Source organism: Chelonia mydas, chromosome 6, assembly GCF_015237465.2.
Source record: "Chelonia mydas isolate rCheMyd1 chromosome 6, rCheMyd1.pri.v2, whole genome shotgun sequence".
In the NCBI taxonomy this organism is placed as follows: Eukaryota; Metazoa; Chordata; order Testudines; family Cheloniidae; genus Chelonia; species Chelonia mydas.
Window position 1 is genome coordinate 46,297,660 of NC_051246.2, and position 15,393 is coordinate 46,313,052.

Sequence of the window (15,393 nt, forward strand, 5' to 3'; positions counted from 1 at the left end):
AGTCAGATAGGCGTTATTAGCAAATTAAACACCACCACAAATTTCCCTGAAATTATTTTGGAAACGTTGGTCACTATGGATATCTGAGACAGAAGGGGGAACTGAACCAGAGCCTCCCATGTTCCGGGTGACTACCAGTGTTGGTGGAAGGGGGCTCCTCCTCTGTTTTTCTTGGGAAAGGACTGACCTGGCTTAGGCAATGAATTCCAGGAAAGGCTTCATGGCTGTGACTCCCAAGTGGAGGAATTCCCTTAGGCCTGGAGTTAGGCACCTACCACCTACTGAAGAGTGGGGTTTAGGCCACACCTCTCTCGTTGGCATTTTCTACTGGCTATCTTAGGCAGCTCCTATCTCAATCTGCTGCCTTTTGTGAATCCTATCTTTAGGCAACTAATTCTCTCCTTCTATTGTATAGGGAGCCTAGGTGCCTAGCTCAGGGCTGTGAATTCCACTCAGTGGCAAGGTGCCTAAAAGTTAGGCTTTGCAATGCTGAGCCTAGTCCCCCATGTGACTCTCATGCTGAATCTCTCAATGCCTCAGTTCCTAGCTGTAAAATGGGGCCAAAAACACCTTTCGTCTGTACAGACTGAAAGCTCTTCAGGACAGGGAGAGTCTTCTACTAAGTATATGCTAAGCACCACAATAGGGGTCTGATCTCTGGACTTTAGGTAGTATTGTAATACTACTACGGATAAGGAGGGGTATGAGTCCATCTCCTCTCTTATAGCTGTATGGACTCTTTAGAGCTAACTGGAATAAAAAGTACTAAAAACACCCAAAAAAACTTGTAGTGTGAACTTAAGCAGGAGTGGCTCTGAACCATACACAAAGAGCAGATCTGTTGAGTAAGAAGATGCTATTTTTGAATAGTCACTTTTCAGAATAGAATTGCTTGTTAACCTCACTGGAGATTCTAAAGCTATTGTTGGTTTTTTGGGGGTGGGGTAAAGAAAATGAGTCATTATATATAAAATGGTTTTATCTCTCTGAAAATAGATATAAAATTCTCAGAAAGCTGCTGTCCATTACAAACACTTAATGGGTGACACGTGAAAGGCTTTTCTTGATGCCTCACCCGGAGAGACTGATTTCTGAGAAGGGAAGGCCTATTTGTGATGTATTGGTATCTAACCAGTTTCAAACTAGTATAGCAAGTTGTAATACCACTTACAATGACAGCAGAATAAAGACATACTACGAGAGATATTGTTTTCAACAAAGCATACTTTCGAAAAATATGGTCAGTCTTTCAAAGGTTACATTAGCGAAGGTGTAAAATGTATGCTTGGTGTTGGAAATCCAATACATTTGTATTTTTTAAAACAAAGATGAACCGTCCGAGGCATTGCTAATTGCTAAACCAGAAGAAAGTTTAATTGCTATTCTGAATGATCTTCCTCAGGAGTCGGAGTCTTGACATTACCACATCCCAGTCTGCATAAGCACCTTCAAGATGACGGGATATTTCTGCTCCTGATTGGTAGCTCCGGCGACCATGCAGTAAACGCCAGTTGTCAAATGTTACTATGTCTCCTATGAAGATATTAAACAATGTACTTCACAACTTTGTCATGTTTTCCATCATTTCAAATATATAACATATTGACGTGATTTAAATGCATTTGTCTGAGTGTCTCTTAAAACCCGCAGCCCCAAAAAACCCATTCCCCACAACTGAGAAATGTAAACATTCTGAGAAAGCACAACATTCCATCACTTACATTTGTCAGTGCCTGGGGTAACTGAGCACCTCATAATCATCAATATACTGATGCTCAACATCCCAGTGGCATTGAGGCGCGCTATTATCACCATGTTACAGATGGGGAACTGAGACACAGAGGGTCTAAGTAACTTGCCCACAGTCACCCAGCAAGTCTATGGCTGGGAATTGAATTCAGGTCTCTCAAGTCTCAGGCTAGAGCCCTAGCCACTGTATCTTCTGCAAACTGCAACTCCCTCCCACATCACTAGGGTTATAGGGGCTGCAGGAGTACCACAATCCTATGGCTGAAATAACCACTTTGCATGGATCCAACCAGCACAGAGAAAGGGGTTTGACATGAAATAAAATGACCTCACCAATGGTGGCAATGCAGCAAAGCCTCTACTCCCCCACCCCACTCTTCTCTGTCACCTGAATGGGGGGAAATGTACAGGGTACCCAATTCATCGTTGTAGAGGATAACTACAGTGCAGAATGGAGCTAGGAGGCTCTCACTCCTCAGTCAGGGACCATTCACATTTGGCCAAGTTCTGAGCTTTTGAAAAACTGCAGTTTGCACCCCAGATGCCAACTTTCATGCGGTAATAAGCACCCCGACTTTCACAATAAGCCAAAAATCAAGCTAATCCCATTTCAAAACAAGGCCAAAACAAGCCAATCCCTAAGTCCCCCAACACTCTATGTGACTAGATTCCTTCGGTGTGCAGTCTGGGACTGTGGTGGTACCACAGTGCACCCGACTCTCTCTCCCCCTTATCCTTGCTTGCCGGGAGCCGATCAAAAAACAGAAGCAACAAGCTACAACAAGCAACAGGCTACAAGCCAAACAAGCAACAAGCCAAAAACTAGCCAACAAGCAACTCACAAGCCAATTAGGACAAAAACTAGCCCAAGTTTTTTTCAGGGGTTTGGCACGTCTGGTTTGCACATGCTCAGAAGCAGCTTCTTAGAGTCTGGGAGCTAAATTCTTCAAAGGTTCTGCTGGCACTGAATACACAGCTCCATGTGTGACTGCACTGCGCATGTGCTATCCCCAAAGAACAACTCAGCATGCTCTATCTCTGGGAGTTGAGGCTAAGCAGGACCTTCCCAGCGATTGTGGCTCTGGGCTGCTGTGGTGCCAGGCACCAGAACTGAGAGCAATGGACTTTCTGTCCTGTAGACTCAATGCTCTTGCTGATGGTGCCCGACAGTGAGAAGGGGGAAGCAGCCTGATTAAAAGGCAGAGGTGAGGAATGGTGGGGGTGTGCGTGTGTTTGGGTGTGGGGAACATGAAGAGAGGGGAATGAAAGAGCCAAAGGGTGGGGAGAAGCAGACAGGGAAGCAGTAGCCAACAGGAGCTGGGGGAAGGGGCAGCAGAGGGAGTTAGGGAGGAGAGGTGCAGGTGTCTGGGTGGCATACAGGTGTGATTCAGGGGGAACAAAGGTAGGAGCCTGGGTCTGAATAGGATTAGAGGGAATGGAGGCAGGAACTGGGGGAAGGGGCTAGAGAGGGAGAGCCAGATTTGGTGGGGGATGGGGCAAAAGGGTCAATAAGCACCTAGCGCATACTATCTTCGGGCTTTTGCACTGCTGCCCACCATTGCAACATCTGAGCACCTTCCATGCAAAATCCCCTCCAGAATGCGGATCTGAACCCAGGAGTCCTGAGACTCTACATTCCTCTGCTGTCAGCAAATATGTACGAAACCTACTTGCAAAGTGTGTCTTATCTCCCTCTATGCCCAATCCACGTACTCTGCCTGCTTCTGCTATCAATAACTCTGTTAGCTCAAGTGGCAGAGGTCTGAGAGGATCTAAAGTTTCCAAACCTGCTTGATGACCCAGGCGGGTGTCAATATGATGCTACATGATGGAATTTCTGTGTTTTCAGATTTTTTTTTTAACATGAGGAAATGACATCCAAAAAGACCACATTAAAAGAACATTACTAAGGTTGCAAAGTCGAGCACTAAAAAGTTAGGAAATGTCAGAATTAAGTTTGCCCATACAGCCTTAATTCAGCCCCCTTGTGCGTATGGCTTCTGATACATACTACTTTTTTCCCCAAAGGCACTCCTGCCTCATTCAGTGCTTTGGGAATTAATCAGGTTTATATAGTCAAGGAGGGTGTTATCTCTAGGACTACTGCCGCACATTGGAAGGTATGTAGTGAATAAGGCAGGAAACTGGAGGAAGAGAAACAAAACTGCCTGTTCTCAAAAGGATAAAGCAGATGTTAATTCCTTTGAAGTTTACACCGCTGTTGTGGAGTCAGGAGTCTGGCTGATTCCATAGGTGTGGTGGGAGAGAAGGACCTAGATGGGAAATGTTAGACAAAGGATTAGGAATCTGTTAAATAGAGCAGACTGAGGAAGAGAGGTAGGATCTGCAGTGAAAGAGATTGTAACCAGTTTCCTAGACTCTGGGTAACCAGGTAGGGCGATGTGAGGGGAGGGCGGCTGCATGAGAGATTGTGCAGAGGAGGAGGAACTGTGAAGGACTGCATGGAGGATGAGAAAGACGGACCATGAGGGATCATGCAGAAGAAGTGGAAGGACCACGGGGTATCACATGCCAGGGGAGGAGGAGGAGACGTGACCATGTGGATCATGTGGAGCAGGAAGAGGGACCACAAGGGACCATGCCAAGGCGGAGCAAGGGGAGCAAGTACAACAAGGGATCGTGCAGAGGAAGGACAACAAAAGATCACGAGGATGATGCTCAGGGGCCAACAAGGAATCACTGAAGGAAGAGGGACCACAAAGGTTTGCTCAGAGAAGCAGGAGGAGGAGGAAGCCGCATGAAGTATCATGCAAGGATGAAGAACTGTTGGGAAGAAACAAATGCAGGTGCCTTAAACAATGAGTGATGAGTGAAAAAACAACTAGGTTGAGGAAAGAGACAGCTCCACAGATAAGAGTCGCCCACAGCAACCTCCCAGGAGATGTGTGAATCTTTATTCCCTCTGGTGCAGTGAGCTAGGGCAGAGCCTTATTCCCTGTTACAGCTAGCACAGGGGAGGGGCTAATAAAGTTCTCGTGTGTGGGGCTGTCTCTAGCCGGGGGAGCAACCTTGGGAAAGTGGCTGAAATAGATAGCACTCATGGCTCCCCCCCGACCTCGATCAAGGCTCCACATATGATAATCTGGACAAAAGGTTTTAGTGGGTGAACTCACTTCACATACACAGAGCCAGAGGCTCTGTGCAGGTGATGAGCATGGGTGCTAGCAAGTAAAATCCACCCACAACCCAGAGGCAAGGTGTGGGTCTGCAGTGCACACCCCTGGCAGCTATTACTGCAGCCTATGGGCTGGAAAAGCATGTGCTCCAGCACCTCCGCCCTGCTTGTGTGGGGCAACAGTGCCACTGGAGACATGTAACAATGGATCCCCTGGCCCATCTACATTGCTGCCCTTTGCAGCACACAGGACAGCGGATGCCTTCATGTGTAGCCCTGCTACACAACCCTACTGCGACATATTAGTATGGCATGTCTTTGCCCAAGCACTGTGCACCAGGGTAATTTTCAGCCAACAGGCTCAGAACAGCCTGTATTTTTTGTGTGTAATATATCTAACTACATTATAAAAACATTAAGGTTACAAAGTCAAGTGTTTAAGAGTTAAGAAATGCCAGAATGTAGCTAACCTATGCAGCCTTAATTCAGTCCTCTTGTGTGTATGGATTATGATACAGGTTACGTCTATACTTGGAACTATGGGTGTGATTCTCAACTCATGTAGCCATACTTGCACTAGCCCTCATTGCATTTGTGTGCTAAAAATAGTACGGTAATCACGGTAGCAAAGACTGAAGTGAGCGGCAGGAACAGATTAGTCACCTTGAGTACAAACCCGACTGGAACCCCCTGGGTACATACTCAGGGTGGCTAGTCAGTGCCACTGCCCATTCTACCACAGCTACATTATTATATTCAGTGTGCTAGCTTGGTGAGAGCTAGTGCAAGTATGTGTATGGGAACTGGGATTCACACTCTCAGCTCCAAGTGTAGACACAGCAACAGTCCTTAATTAAGTGATCACATGCTACTTTTTTCCACAAAACCCCTGCCTCACTCAGTGCACAGAAGGAACGTGCTCACTTAATGGGCAGCTATTCAACGGTTTGTGTTATCCTCATCACTCAGCCTGGGCCCCATGAATTATTTACTGCGCACTATTTAAACACGGCTCCAAAGACAGAGTAATTAATTTCCTCCTATGGTTTCTATGATGCTCTCATCATACTATCTGATTGCTTCATACCTAATAGTGAATGCGTCTTCATAACACCCCGTAAGGTAGTGCAGTGCTATTATCCCCATTTTACAAATGGGGAACTGAGGCACAGAGAAATTAAGGGTAAAACTGTCTAAAGTGTCCACTGATTTTGATGCCCAACCTTAGATCTAATTTTCCAGAATATTTAGCATTTTTATAGCACTTTACATGTTCAAAACACAGCTCCAATTGATTTCAGCTGTGGTCATGAGTGCTCTGGACTTCTCCAAATCTGGCCCCAAGTGTTTCATGCTGGGTATTCAGAGAGGACCAAGGTTGTCTTTTCATACCAGCATTGTACTAGCATATTCAAATGGTTAGGATTTTGTTCTTAGGCAAAGGCATGAAAAAAATCTTCCAATTACTATAAGCAAAAGCAACTTATTCATTGACCTGGTTTCATCTTGTAGGTAAACTTATGTTCCGGGCTGTTCAATAGGTCAACGAACTCCTTCAGAGCTGCATAAAATGGCTGCACTTTTTCAGCAGGTATGTCAAAAACAGTGTCTCTTGTTGCATTATTATAATTGATACGAACCACCTGGCCTCTGTAATCTACACTGAGAGAAAGAGAGAGAAAAATGTATTATCATGCCACTCAAACCTTTTAGCATATTTTTGTTTTGGTGGGGACAGGTTCACTTTCCCCTTTCAGTTGCTGGTTGTTACAGTACAGTTCAACAGTGAAGTGCAGTGCTATGACAAAGTATTGTACATTATTGCATATCAGGCTGCTGCTTTCAAGTTTATCGATGGGTCAGGGTTTAAGAAGATTAATAATCAAAGGGACTTGAGCTCCTAAATATTTTGGTATTTTTGAAAATCCCACCCTTATTCTGTCTATATAAAAAATCAAAACACACACACACAATTTATATATCTGTATGTGTGTGTGTTTTGATTAATAGATTTTTACAGCCAGAAGGGACCATTATGACATCTAACCTGACCTCCTTGTCATGTAACAAGATTAAAAGAAGATGATAATACAGCAAGACAGCCTCTATGTAACATCAGAGATTTTTCTACCTAGGAGCTTCAAAACATGGCAGTGCCCCAGCATTGGTGAACATTTCAAATAGAATTTAGATAGAAGACCAACTGCTCCTAAATTCTATTTGCAGCTGTGAAGGATATCAACTGAAGGTTATTATGGTTGCTGTGAGTTCCTGGAGGGTGGAAAGAATGAGTAGGGAAAGTTGAGACAATGATAAATTCAATAATAAAAATAATAAAGAATAACTGATACATTATAGTACAACATAATTCAGTTGACAAGACATAACACTTAAAGACAAAATTGAAACACTGTTTTCCCACAAGGTGGCAGGCACAGACCCTCTAACATCTTTCTGCAAGAGAAACAATGAAAGATGCAAAGAGAACTTTTTCATTCAAACAAATTGTTGCTGTGCAACCAGTACTTAATTTGTAATGAAAGAGTTGCTGGGGCTCAAACAATTTTTTTTACATTCATAACTAATGCAGCAAGCCCAGATGTGCCTGGGCTATGAACTGCCAAGCCTAGAGGTACTGGGGCTCAGCCCTGGCAAGCCTAGGTACAAATTAAGCACTGTGTGCAACCCTGTAATTCCTGGTGAACCAGCAATCTTGTATGAGCTACTACTGGGATTTTGCTAGCTATAATCACACCCTTGACTATTACTCACTTTATAATCCTCTGTTTAGACTGCATAGTGAAATCACAGTAGTCGACCCCAACATCCGTGAAGTCTACAAGGGTGGAGGAGAGGATTTGAAAGGCTTGAGGATTTTGCTCCTTCAGCTTGTTGGATACATGAAATCCATCTACAACTTCACTTTCACCTCCAGTAGCTGCTTGTTTTATACAATGAAGAAACTGAATCTGTAACAAATTAACACCTCATTACAGGAAGAAACAGCCTGGATATTTAATAATTCATTATCATCAGTTCACTCATCTGCCCTGTCATTTAAAAATATCCTAAAAGACTAAAGGACCTGTAGCCCCATTGTATTACCCCAGTTTTACACCAGTCTGAATCTACTGTCACAATGGGGTAAAACTTAAGTAACAGGGTGGTGAATTAGGCCTAAATCACAAAGCTCTGGTTCCATAATTTTCTTCTGGCCTGAGTCAGGTTGGTATAACTGGTTATTGTTGCCATATAATTTTAAAACACACTGTGGTCATTACAGCCTCTCTAAATAGAGGGGATTATTTTCCACTTGCAGAAATGACAATTAGGTGTGAAAAATGTGCTCACCAAGGATGTCAGTATGTGTCACTGGCTCATTGAGGACAACAGGTCTAAGATATCTACAGCAATAATGGACCCTCAGGAAACATACACTTCTGTTTATGGTGTGTTCAGAGTTCTCAAAAAACTGGACAAGATGGAGCTGAAGGGCCAAATTCTGCTCTCAGTTGCACGAATGTAAATCCGGGATAACTCTAGTGGGCTCAATGTTGCTCCCAGTTAATGACAAACTCCCAGTGACATCCAGGAGAGCAGCATCAGGTCCACTTACTGCAGCTTACACCAGTGTAACTAAACACAGAATTGGACCATGCAACTTTCACTGAAGTCATTGAGGACTGCACCCATGTAATGGAACTGAGTTAGATCTGAAGAAAATGGGAAGTAAGGCAAAGAAGCGAGGGAAAGGAACAGATTCAGGTATTGTTAGCTGCCCCTGTAGTATGGGGTGATGTAATATGGCAGTGATTATACGGAAAAACAGGGGTAACTGTTGAGGCAGAAGAAGAATCAATCAACATAACCGTTAATGAAATGAAGTTTAGATTCTAATTACAACCTGCCCTAGATAAGGGATGGTGTATGGCTGCACTGGCCCAGGCACAAAGGTGATTCAGGGACTCACAATTCATTCCCTGTTCCTTCCGTGCGCTGGGGAGGGAGTACATTACTTCAGCTTTTTCACAGAGGAGCTTGCTCCTACTCTATATCTCAGACCAGCTATTCTGGCCAGAATGTAGAGGTGCACAGGAGACAGAACACCCATTTGCTTACAGCAGGGAGTACTAGATAAGCAGCTTCTTCTCCCACCACCGTGGCGAGAACTGCAATCTGTGCATGAGCAAACAGGGGCATACATGGCTAGGGAAGGGCTGTGACAGTCTAGCCCATAGTGATAATGGCCCTATGACAAAACTCCAAGGGATGCAAAATGAGACATTAGCTTTCCAGTCAAGAGAGATGGAAACTCCAACCAAAACTAGTACTCATCTTTAACAGGATATCATGTGAATGAAATCAAAACTTTGGAAAAATCCTCAGATATTTTTATAGGTGGCCTCTAAAAATTAACCACCACCCATTTAGGGCTATACTTTCTGATAGTCCGTTTTAGATACATTAAAGTACCCAGATACTATATAATAATTAGGAAATTAGGACAATCATGCATTGTGAGCCTAGATGGTAAATATGATTCTAATGTGCTTAAAAACAATTTTTATTTTAAAGTAGGGTTTTAGAATTGAACAGGTTGTCCTTTTTTTTTAAATGTTTTATGGCAGTACGTGAGTTTGTGGTTTTGGCACAGATAAGATAGTGAGCTAAGGCACATCTGTTTCCTATTAATGAACTACCACTCTATTCCTATTCCACATTAACCAACAGCATCTAAATGAATTTTCAGCAAGTAGCACATTAATGTGAAAGATTTGGCACCTCTTCAGAAATAGATCATACTGGCCTGTTCATTTCATCACAAAATCATTACTTCAAGCCTTGGGGTGGGGTGGGGTTGGGAGGGATGATTGCAAGTATGAAATTTGAAGGTACAAATGTTTGCTGTAGTATCTTTGTTTGTTATACATTCTTTGTGGTACTCTCTTTCAGGTCTGTTGTGAATTATGTGAATCATGTTGTACTGTCATGGTGACTCAGAGTTCCACAGGTTAACTGGGTAAAAATGCATTTCCTGTTATTAGTTTAAAGTTGTTGCCATCCAGTTTCACAGGATATCCCCTGTTTCTTGTATTATGCTTAAGTAAACAGTAGTGGCGATTTACCTTCTCTCACTCGTAAGGTTTATATCTTGATCATCTCTCCTGTTTGTCTCCTCTCTGAATTACACACACCTAGAATAAAGTTTTCAAAGCTGCCTAAGGTATGCCCAGTTCCCATTAGTTTTAATCTTTTCAATCTCTCTTCACGTGGAAGTATTCTCAGGCCTCTAATGATTTTCTCTCCCAATCTCTGAACTTCTGTTTTTGTTACATTATTTTTCAGATACGGTGGTCAGAAATGGACACAGCATTCAAAGCAAGGGATCCTATTGAACTGAATAATGGCACTGTAATATAGTCAATACGATTTTTGTGCAACATACTGCATCCTAATATGCAGTTTGCTCTTTTTGACTTGCACATTACACAGAGGTTTTCACTTAGCCATCTACAGTGGCTCCCTGACCTTTTTCCTAAGTAATTACAGTTCATTTAGTCCCCGCTAGTATGAGTATTTTAAAATGTTTCCTTCCAATGTGCACTACCTTTCATTTGTCAAAAGTGAATTTCAGTTGCCATCCTTGCTGCCCATTCAGCTGGTTTTGTTAGGCCACTCTGGAGTACCCCACATTTTTCCGTAATCTTGATTTACTTCAATCATGTTGTATCTTCTTACTGTTCACTGTCTTTTCTAGACCATTAATGAATATTTTACAGAACATTAGCACTATAATAGCTCGATGGCTCACCTTTTGCTACATGGAAAACTGACTATATATCCCTGCTCTTTTCTGTCTCTTAGCCAACTCCTGATTCAGGACACAGAACTTCACCTTCACCCTGATTAGTTAATTTGCTTAATAGCTTCTTGTAAGAGACTTTGTCAAGGTTTTAGGAAAGTACAAAAAATTGTATCTACCAGTTCTCCTTCATCTACTAGTTTGTTGACTCAAAGAATTCCAGCAGACTGGAGCAGCAATTTTTCCCATTATAAACATCAGAAGTTGAAACAAAATTAATGACTTACAATGTATGGAAGTAAACATCACTGCTACCGATTTTACTTGATCCTCCCTGTGCCATCTCGTTCAATACCATTTAGGAACAAGTGTTCCTTAAATATTGTTTTAAATTGTTTTCAACTTCTAGAGAAAGTGATAAGGTGACTTGATCTCAGCCCATATATACCACAGAGAATGTATCTGGTATGAGGGAACCTTTTCATTTAGCAGACAACTGCCTAAATAAATCCAATGGCTGGAAGCTGCAATTAAATTCAAATTGGATATAAGATGCAATTTTTAATTTCAGTGAGGTTGACTAAGCGTCAGAGCATCTACCTAAAGGAAGTGGTGAATTCCCCATCATTTGGAATATTTAAATCAAGACCAGATGTCTTCCTAAAAAGATAGCTTCTAATTCAGCCACAAGTTATTGGGTTTGATAGTGTTCACTCATATAGCAGGAAAGAATAATTCCCTCCACTGTGGGAATTACTGTGTAATTCTATGGCCTGTTATATGGGAATTCAGACTAGATAATCATAGTTCTTCCTACGGATTGATGAACTTTAAAAAACAGGAAATTCATCAATTTTACATATATCTAATTTTTGCTCAACATACACATGACCTGTCGCTTTTCCAAACGAAAGAAACAATGAGATTTCCCACCTTGCTGTGTGGAAAAGTCAGTAGGTTCCCCTTACCCCAGGTGGATGATACAGAACAGGATAATCAGTGTGAAAACTGAGCTTCCCAGATGTGTAAGCCACATTATTAGCATCGATTTTGTCTTCCACTTGCCAAGTAGGACTTTACAATGAAAGGAAAGAAGAAAAAAAAAAGAGGAAACGTTAAAGCCGTCTGCCATTTAAGCCAGCGAAGTACAATGAAACTATGAAATCTCAATACAAAAGAGCTATTAAAAATTTCTGAATATAGAATTATTGTTATACTGAGAAGGGAACAATGAGTCACCAGTGCCCCTCACAGCACTGAACTGGCCATTTCAGCAACTGTGCAACAGAAGCAATCACTTCAAAAATGACGCTAGTCTGTGTAGAGTAGGCCAGACAAGTCGCCCCCAATGCTGTACCTCTGAGGCTATTGCCTTTACTTTTCTCGTAAAAGCTCTGAGGGCTGTATTGTGCCAACATTCAGCGGAAGGACAGGCCAGAACCTCAGCTGGTGTAAATCAGCTTAGCACCTACTGGGGTTGCACAGGTATAAGGGAAGACAGAATTTTTGGCATATGTTTTGTTCAATTTTGCCATTTCCATTCCCCAAGTTGGTCTGTGTTACAAAGAAAAAGTGGATGCACTGTAAGTTGCATTTCTTTTTCAATGAATTTTAAGCCTTTAAATGACAGGGAAAATGTCAAATACAGAGTACCCTTTACGACATGGCCTTTCCCGTACTCCCTTCAAAGAAAAATCTCTGGATGAAAGACGTCAAGATATAATATCTTGCCTTTCCCTTCGTACTTTCTGAGAGCTAGTCCCATTATTTTACCTCTACATTTTTATTAAATTTCAAGATGGATGAACTAAAATCAGCATGAGTCTTGCTGACAACAGCAACAAATTATATATTGTAAGGTGGTTGAGTACAAAGACATGCAGACACCACATTGCAATGCAGTCAAAATATGTTTCAAATGACACACCATGCAGCAAAGTCTAAGGCCAAAAACCACATGTTCTGGTTTGCACAAAGTTCATACAATTGAATACAGTTCATGGCAAACGTGTAATATAGATCCAGACACTTGTCTGGGAAGTGTAAGTCAACATATGCAGTCCATGTAATCACTGAAGAAGACATGATTTAAAAAGAAAAATATGAAAACCCATTTCCCCTTGTGAATTACTGCAGACTAAATATACAAAACACAAGCCATTTGAAATATAGAGATAATGCTTATTTTTTATAAAACGCCCAGGTTAAACTCGAAAACACAGTTCAAAATGCTTTATATATTGGATACAAAAACTTTTGCTTTGGGACAAGGATTTTTAAAGTATAGGAATGCCAAATAATGCTAAAGGCAGATTTATAAAATTGCTGGGAAGAAACCCCAGAATAATATTAACAAATGTGTTCAACTGTCATGGGGAAATTCATTTAGTTATATGGTATAGTAAGTATTCATCACGTGTGACTTCAGTTCTAAAATATGAAGACCTCAACCACATTTGCATAGTTACTAATTTTAAGAAAAAAGAAAAGAAAAAAGTGTTATGTCATCCTTTGTCATTAGTGTTGAGGGTAGCTTTGTCATGGCAGTCGCCAGAGCAATTTAATGGCTCCAAAGCACTTTAATTTACTGTAATGCTCTTGCTTCTGAGAAAATATCTCTCTCTGGTGAAATAAAAATACATGATAGAATTACGGTGACATTTTACAAAAAGGTACATTCATTCTGTTAAACCAGGTAGTGCTATGCGAGTTAATCCACTGGAACATTTGTTTCATGTAAGGAGATTCTATCAAAGATCACGTTACTAATTTACAGCCAAATATTGATTAAATGCAAAAAGCTACATTAATGCAATGTCCAGCTTGAAAATGTAATGCACAGAAGTTAGGAAATTCAAACCTTAACATTGCTAAAACTAAAACTCAGTCACAGGGAGAGTTGCTGTCAGATGAGAGTGCTGGTGCAAGAGGTAAAAGAGGGTAATCGCAGAGGACTCTGATCCCTCAACAGAGAACAAAACGGGCTGGGCATGGTCTATGGATCAGTAACAAAGGTCAGATTCCAACTTCAGTTGCACAGCCTGCATGGCAGAAAATCAAGCACTGTGCAGGTACAACAATCGTGTGTGTTACCTAGCAATACATACAGCCCACCTGAGCTGAGAAGCTAGCCTCTTAGCTGTGACTGGGAATCATTGGCACTGAAATCTGAAACCACACTGAAACTCAGGCCACAATAATTAAAAGGTTCTGGAACCCAAGCCCAGTTTAGCAAAAAATATACCATATTTTTGTATCAGAAATGGGAAAACTCAGCATGAAGCAGGGGTTCTCTGGCCATTGAAAAGCATAATCAAATATATCTTTAAAAATATTTGACTTAGAGGAAAACAACAGTGTGAGTTTCTGGCTTTATAAGAGGTACTAGAGAGACTATGGGCTTGTCTAAATGATGGCAAACCACAAAAAGGGGCATAATTTGTGAAGTGCTCTAATGTGTTGTGCTCTAATTCCCCATGTTGGCACACTCTGAAAAGTACCTACAGCGCATTGGTGTGGTCCCGTTTCAGCTACACCAGGAATCTCTTACGTATCTATTTGTCCAAGCTTTCTCAACTGACTGAAGCAGGAAACCCCCATTCTTAATCCCCCAATCTTAATCCTCAATCCTCAAACCCCAATCGTCTTCTGCCTTACAGCTGCAGTATCTGGGGAGTGCAATTTGTCTGATCCACTCATCCAGAACATCAGTGACTGAATGGAAACCCTGTATAGTATAGCGACATACACAGAACTTGGAGGGAGCCGCACAGGTGGAAGAAAAAAAGAACAGTTTGGAAGATGCACCAGAAAGCCAGTCTGTGTGCCCGTGGCTGGCACGCAGACATAGAACATACAGTAACCCTAAATATTTTGGTAGGGACACCTTTAAAAATGAGTGATGATAAATAAAAGTAAATGTACATGATTTCTGTGCTCCGAAAGGACATCTGTGCAAGATTAAAGACTTGTGCTTCTTTTTTCCATTTGTGAGAGCTTCATTTACCATTGTTCTGTTATTGGGAGAATCTGCAAACTGGCTGGCATATTAATTTAGCAAGGCTGCCAATCTAAAATTTATAGTTTGGTTTACAGTGTTTGTTAGACCTTTGGATTTGAGTGCTATTAAAATAACAAGGAATTATTATGAATTATTATTTTATTATAGTTTTTTTAAAAAAAAACCCTCAACACTGCACATAAGCACTAATCAAACTTCTTTGTTAGGGTCTAAAGTCTTTTGCTAAGAACTGCAGGTTCAATAGGTTCTTACTAAAAAATGTTTACTGGGGCTGCATATGGAAATGCTGACACCAGATGCTGAAATTTCCTAATAATTCGTGTCTCAAAGTGAAACGCATTAAAACTGGGGGGAAAGATGCTAAATGTAGCCAAAAAATCATCAGGGGAGAAATGAGTAAGTGTAATTGAATATTAAGTCTCCCTCTAGACTATGATCTTTTAAATGAATTCCAACTACAAATGACATCAAAACAATGAGACTTTCCCCTTATAAACACTTAGGGTGACCAGATGTCCCGACTTTATAGGGACAGTCCCGATTTTTGGGTCTTTTTCTTATATAGGCTCCTATTACCCCCACACCGATTTTTCACATTTACTGTCTGGTCAACCTATAATCACTTTTGAAAATGTTGTTAGGTTTGACATAACAATGAATACAAAAATCTGAAAACAGGCAAAA

At 41.4% G+C, this 15,393-nt stretch overlaps 1 protein-coding gene across 4 annotated transcripts in view; it reads right to left on the minus strand.

The window, feature by feature from the left end:
* Positions 1 to 945: 945 nt before the first annotated feature.
* BBOX1 (gamma-butyrobetaine hydroxylase 1) overlaps positions 946 to 15,393 on the minus strand; it is a 65,866-nt gene continuing 51,418 nt past the window's right edge. For all 4 annotated transcript variants that reach the window (XM_007067977.4, XM_043548168.1, XM_043548169.1 and 1 more), the window contains exons 5-8: positions 11,657 to 11,762; positions 7,658 to 7,854; positions 6,381 to 6,547; positions 946 to 1,533 (exon numbers count right to left, since the gene is read on the minus strand). In XM_007067977.4, coding sequence (XP_007068039.1) covers positions 1,373 to 1,533; positions 6,381 to 6,547; positions 7,658 to 7,854; positions 11,657 to 11,762 — 631 coding nt within the window. In that variant the 3' untranslated portion in view covers positions 946 to 1,372. The remainder of the gene's footprint in view (positions 1,534 to 6,380; positions 6,548 to 7,657; positions 7,855 to 11,656; positions 11,763 to 15,393) is intronic.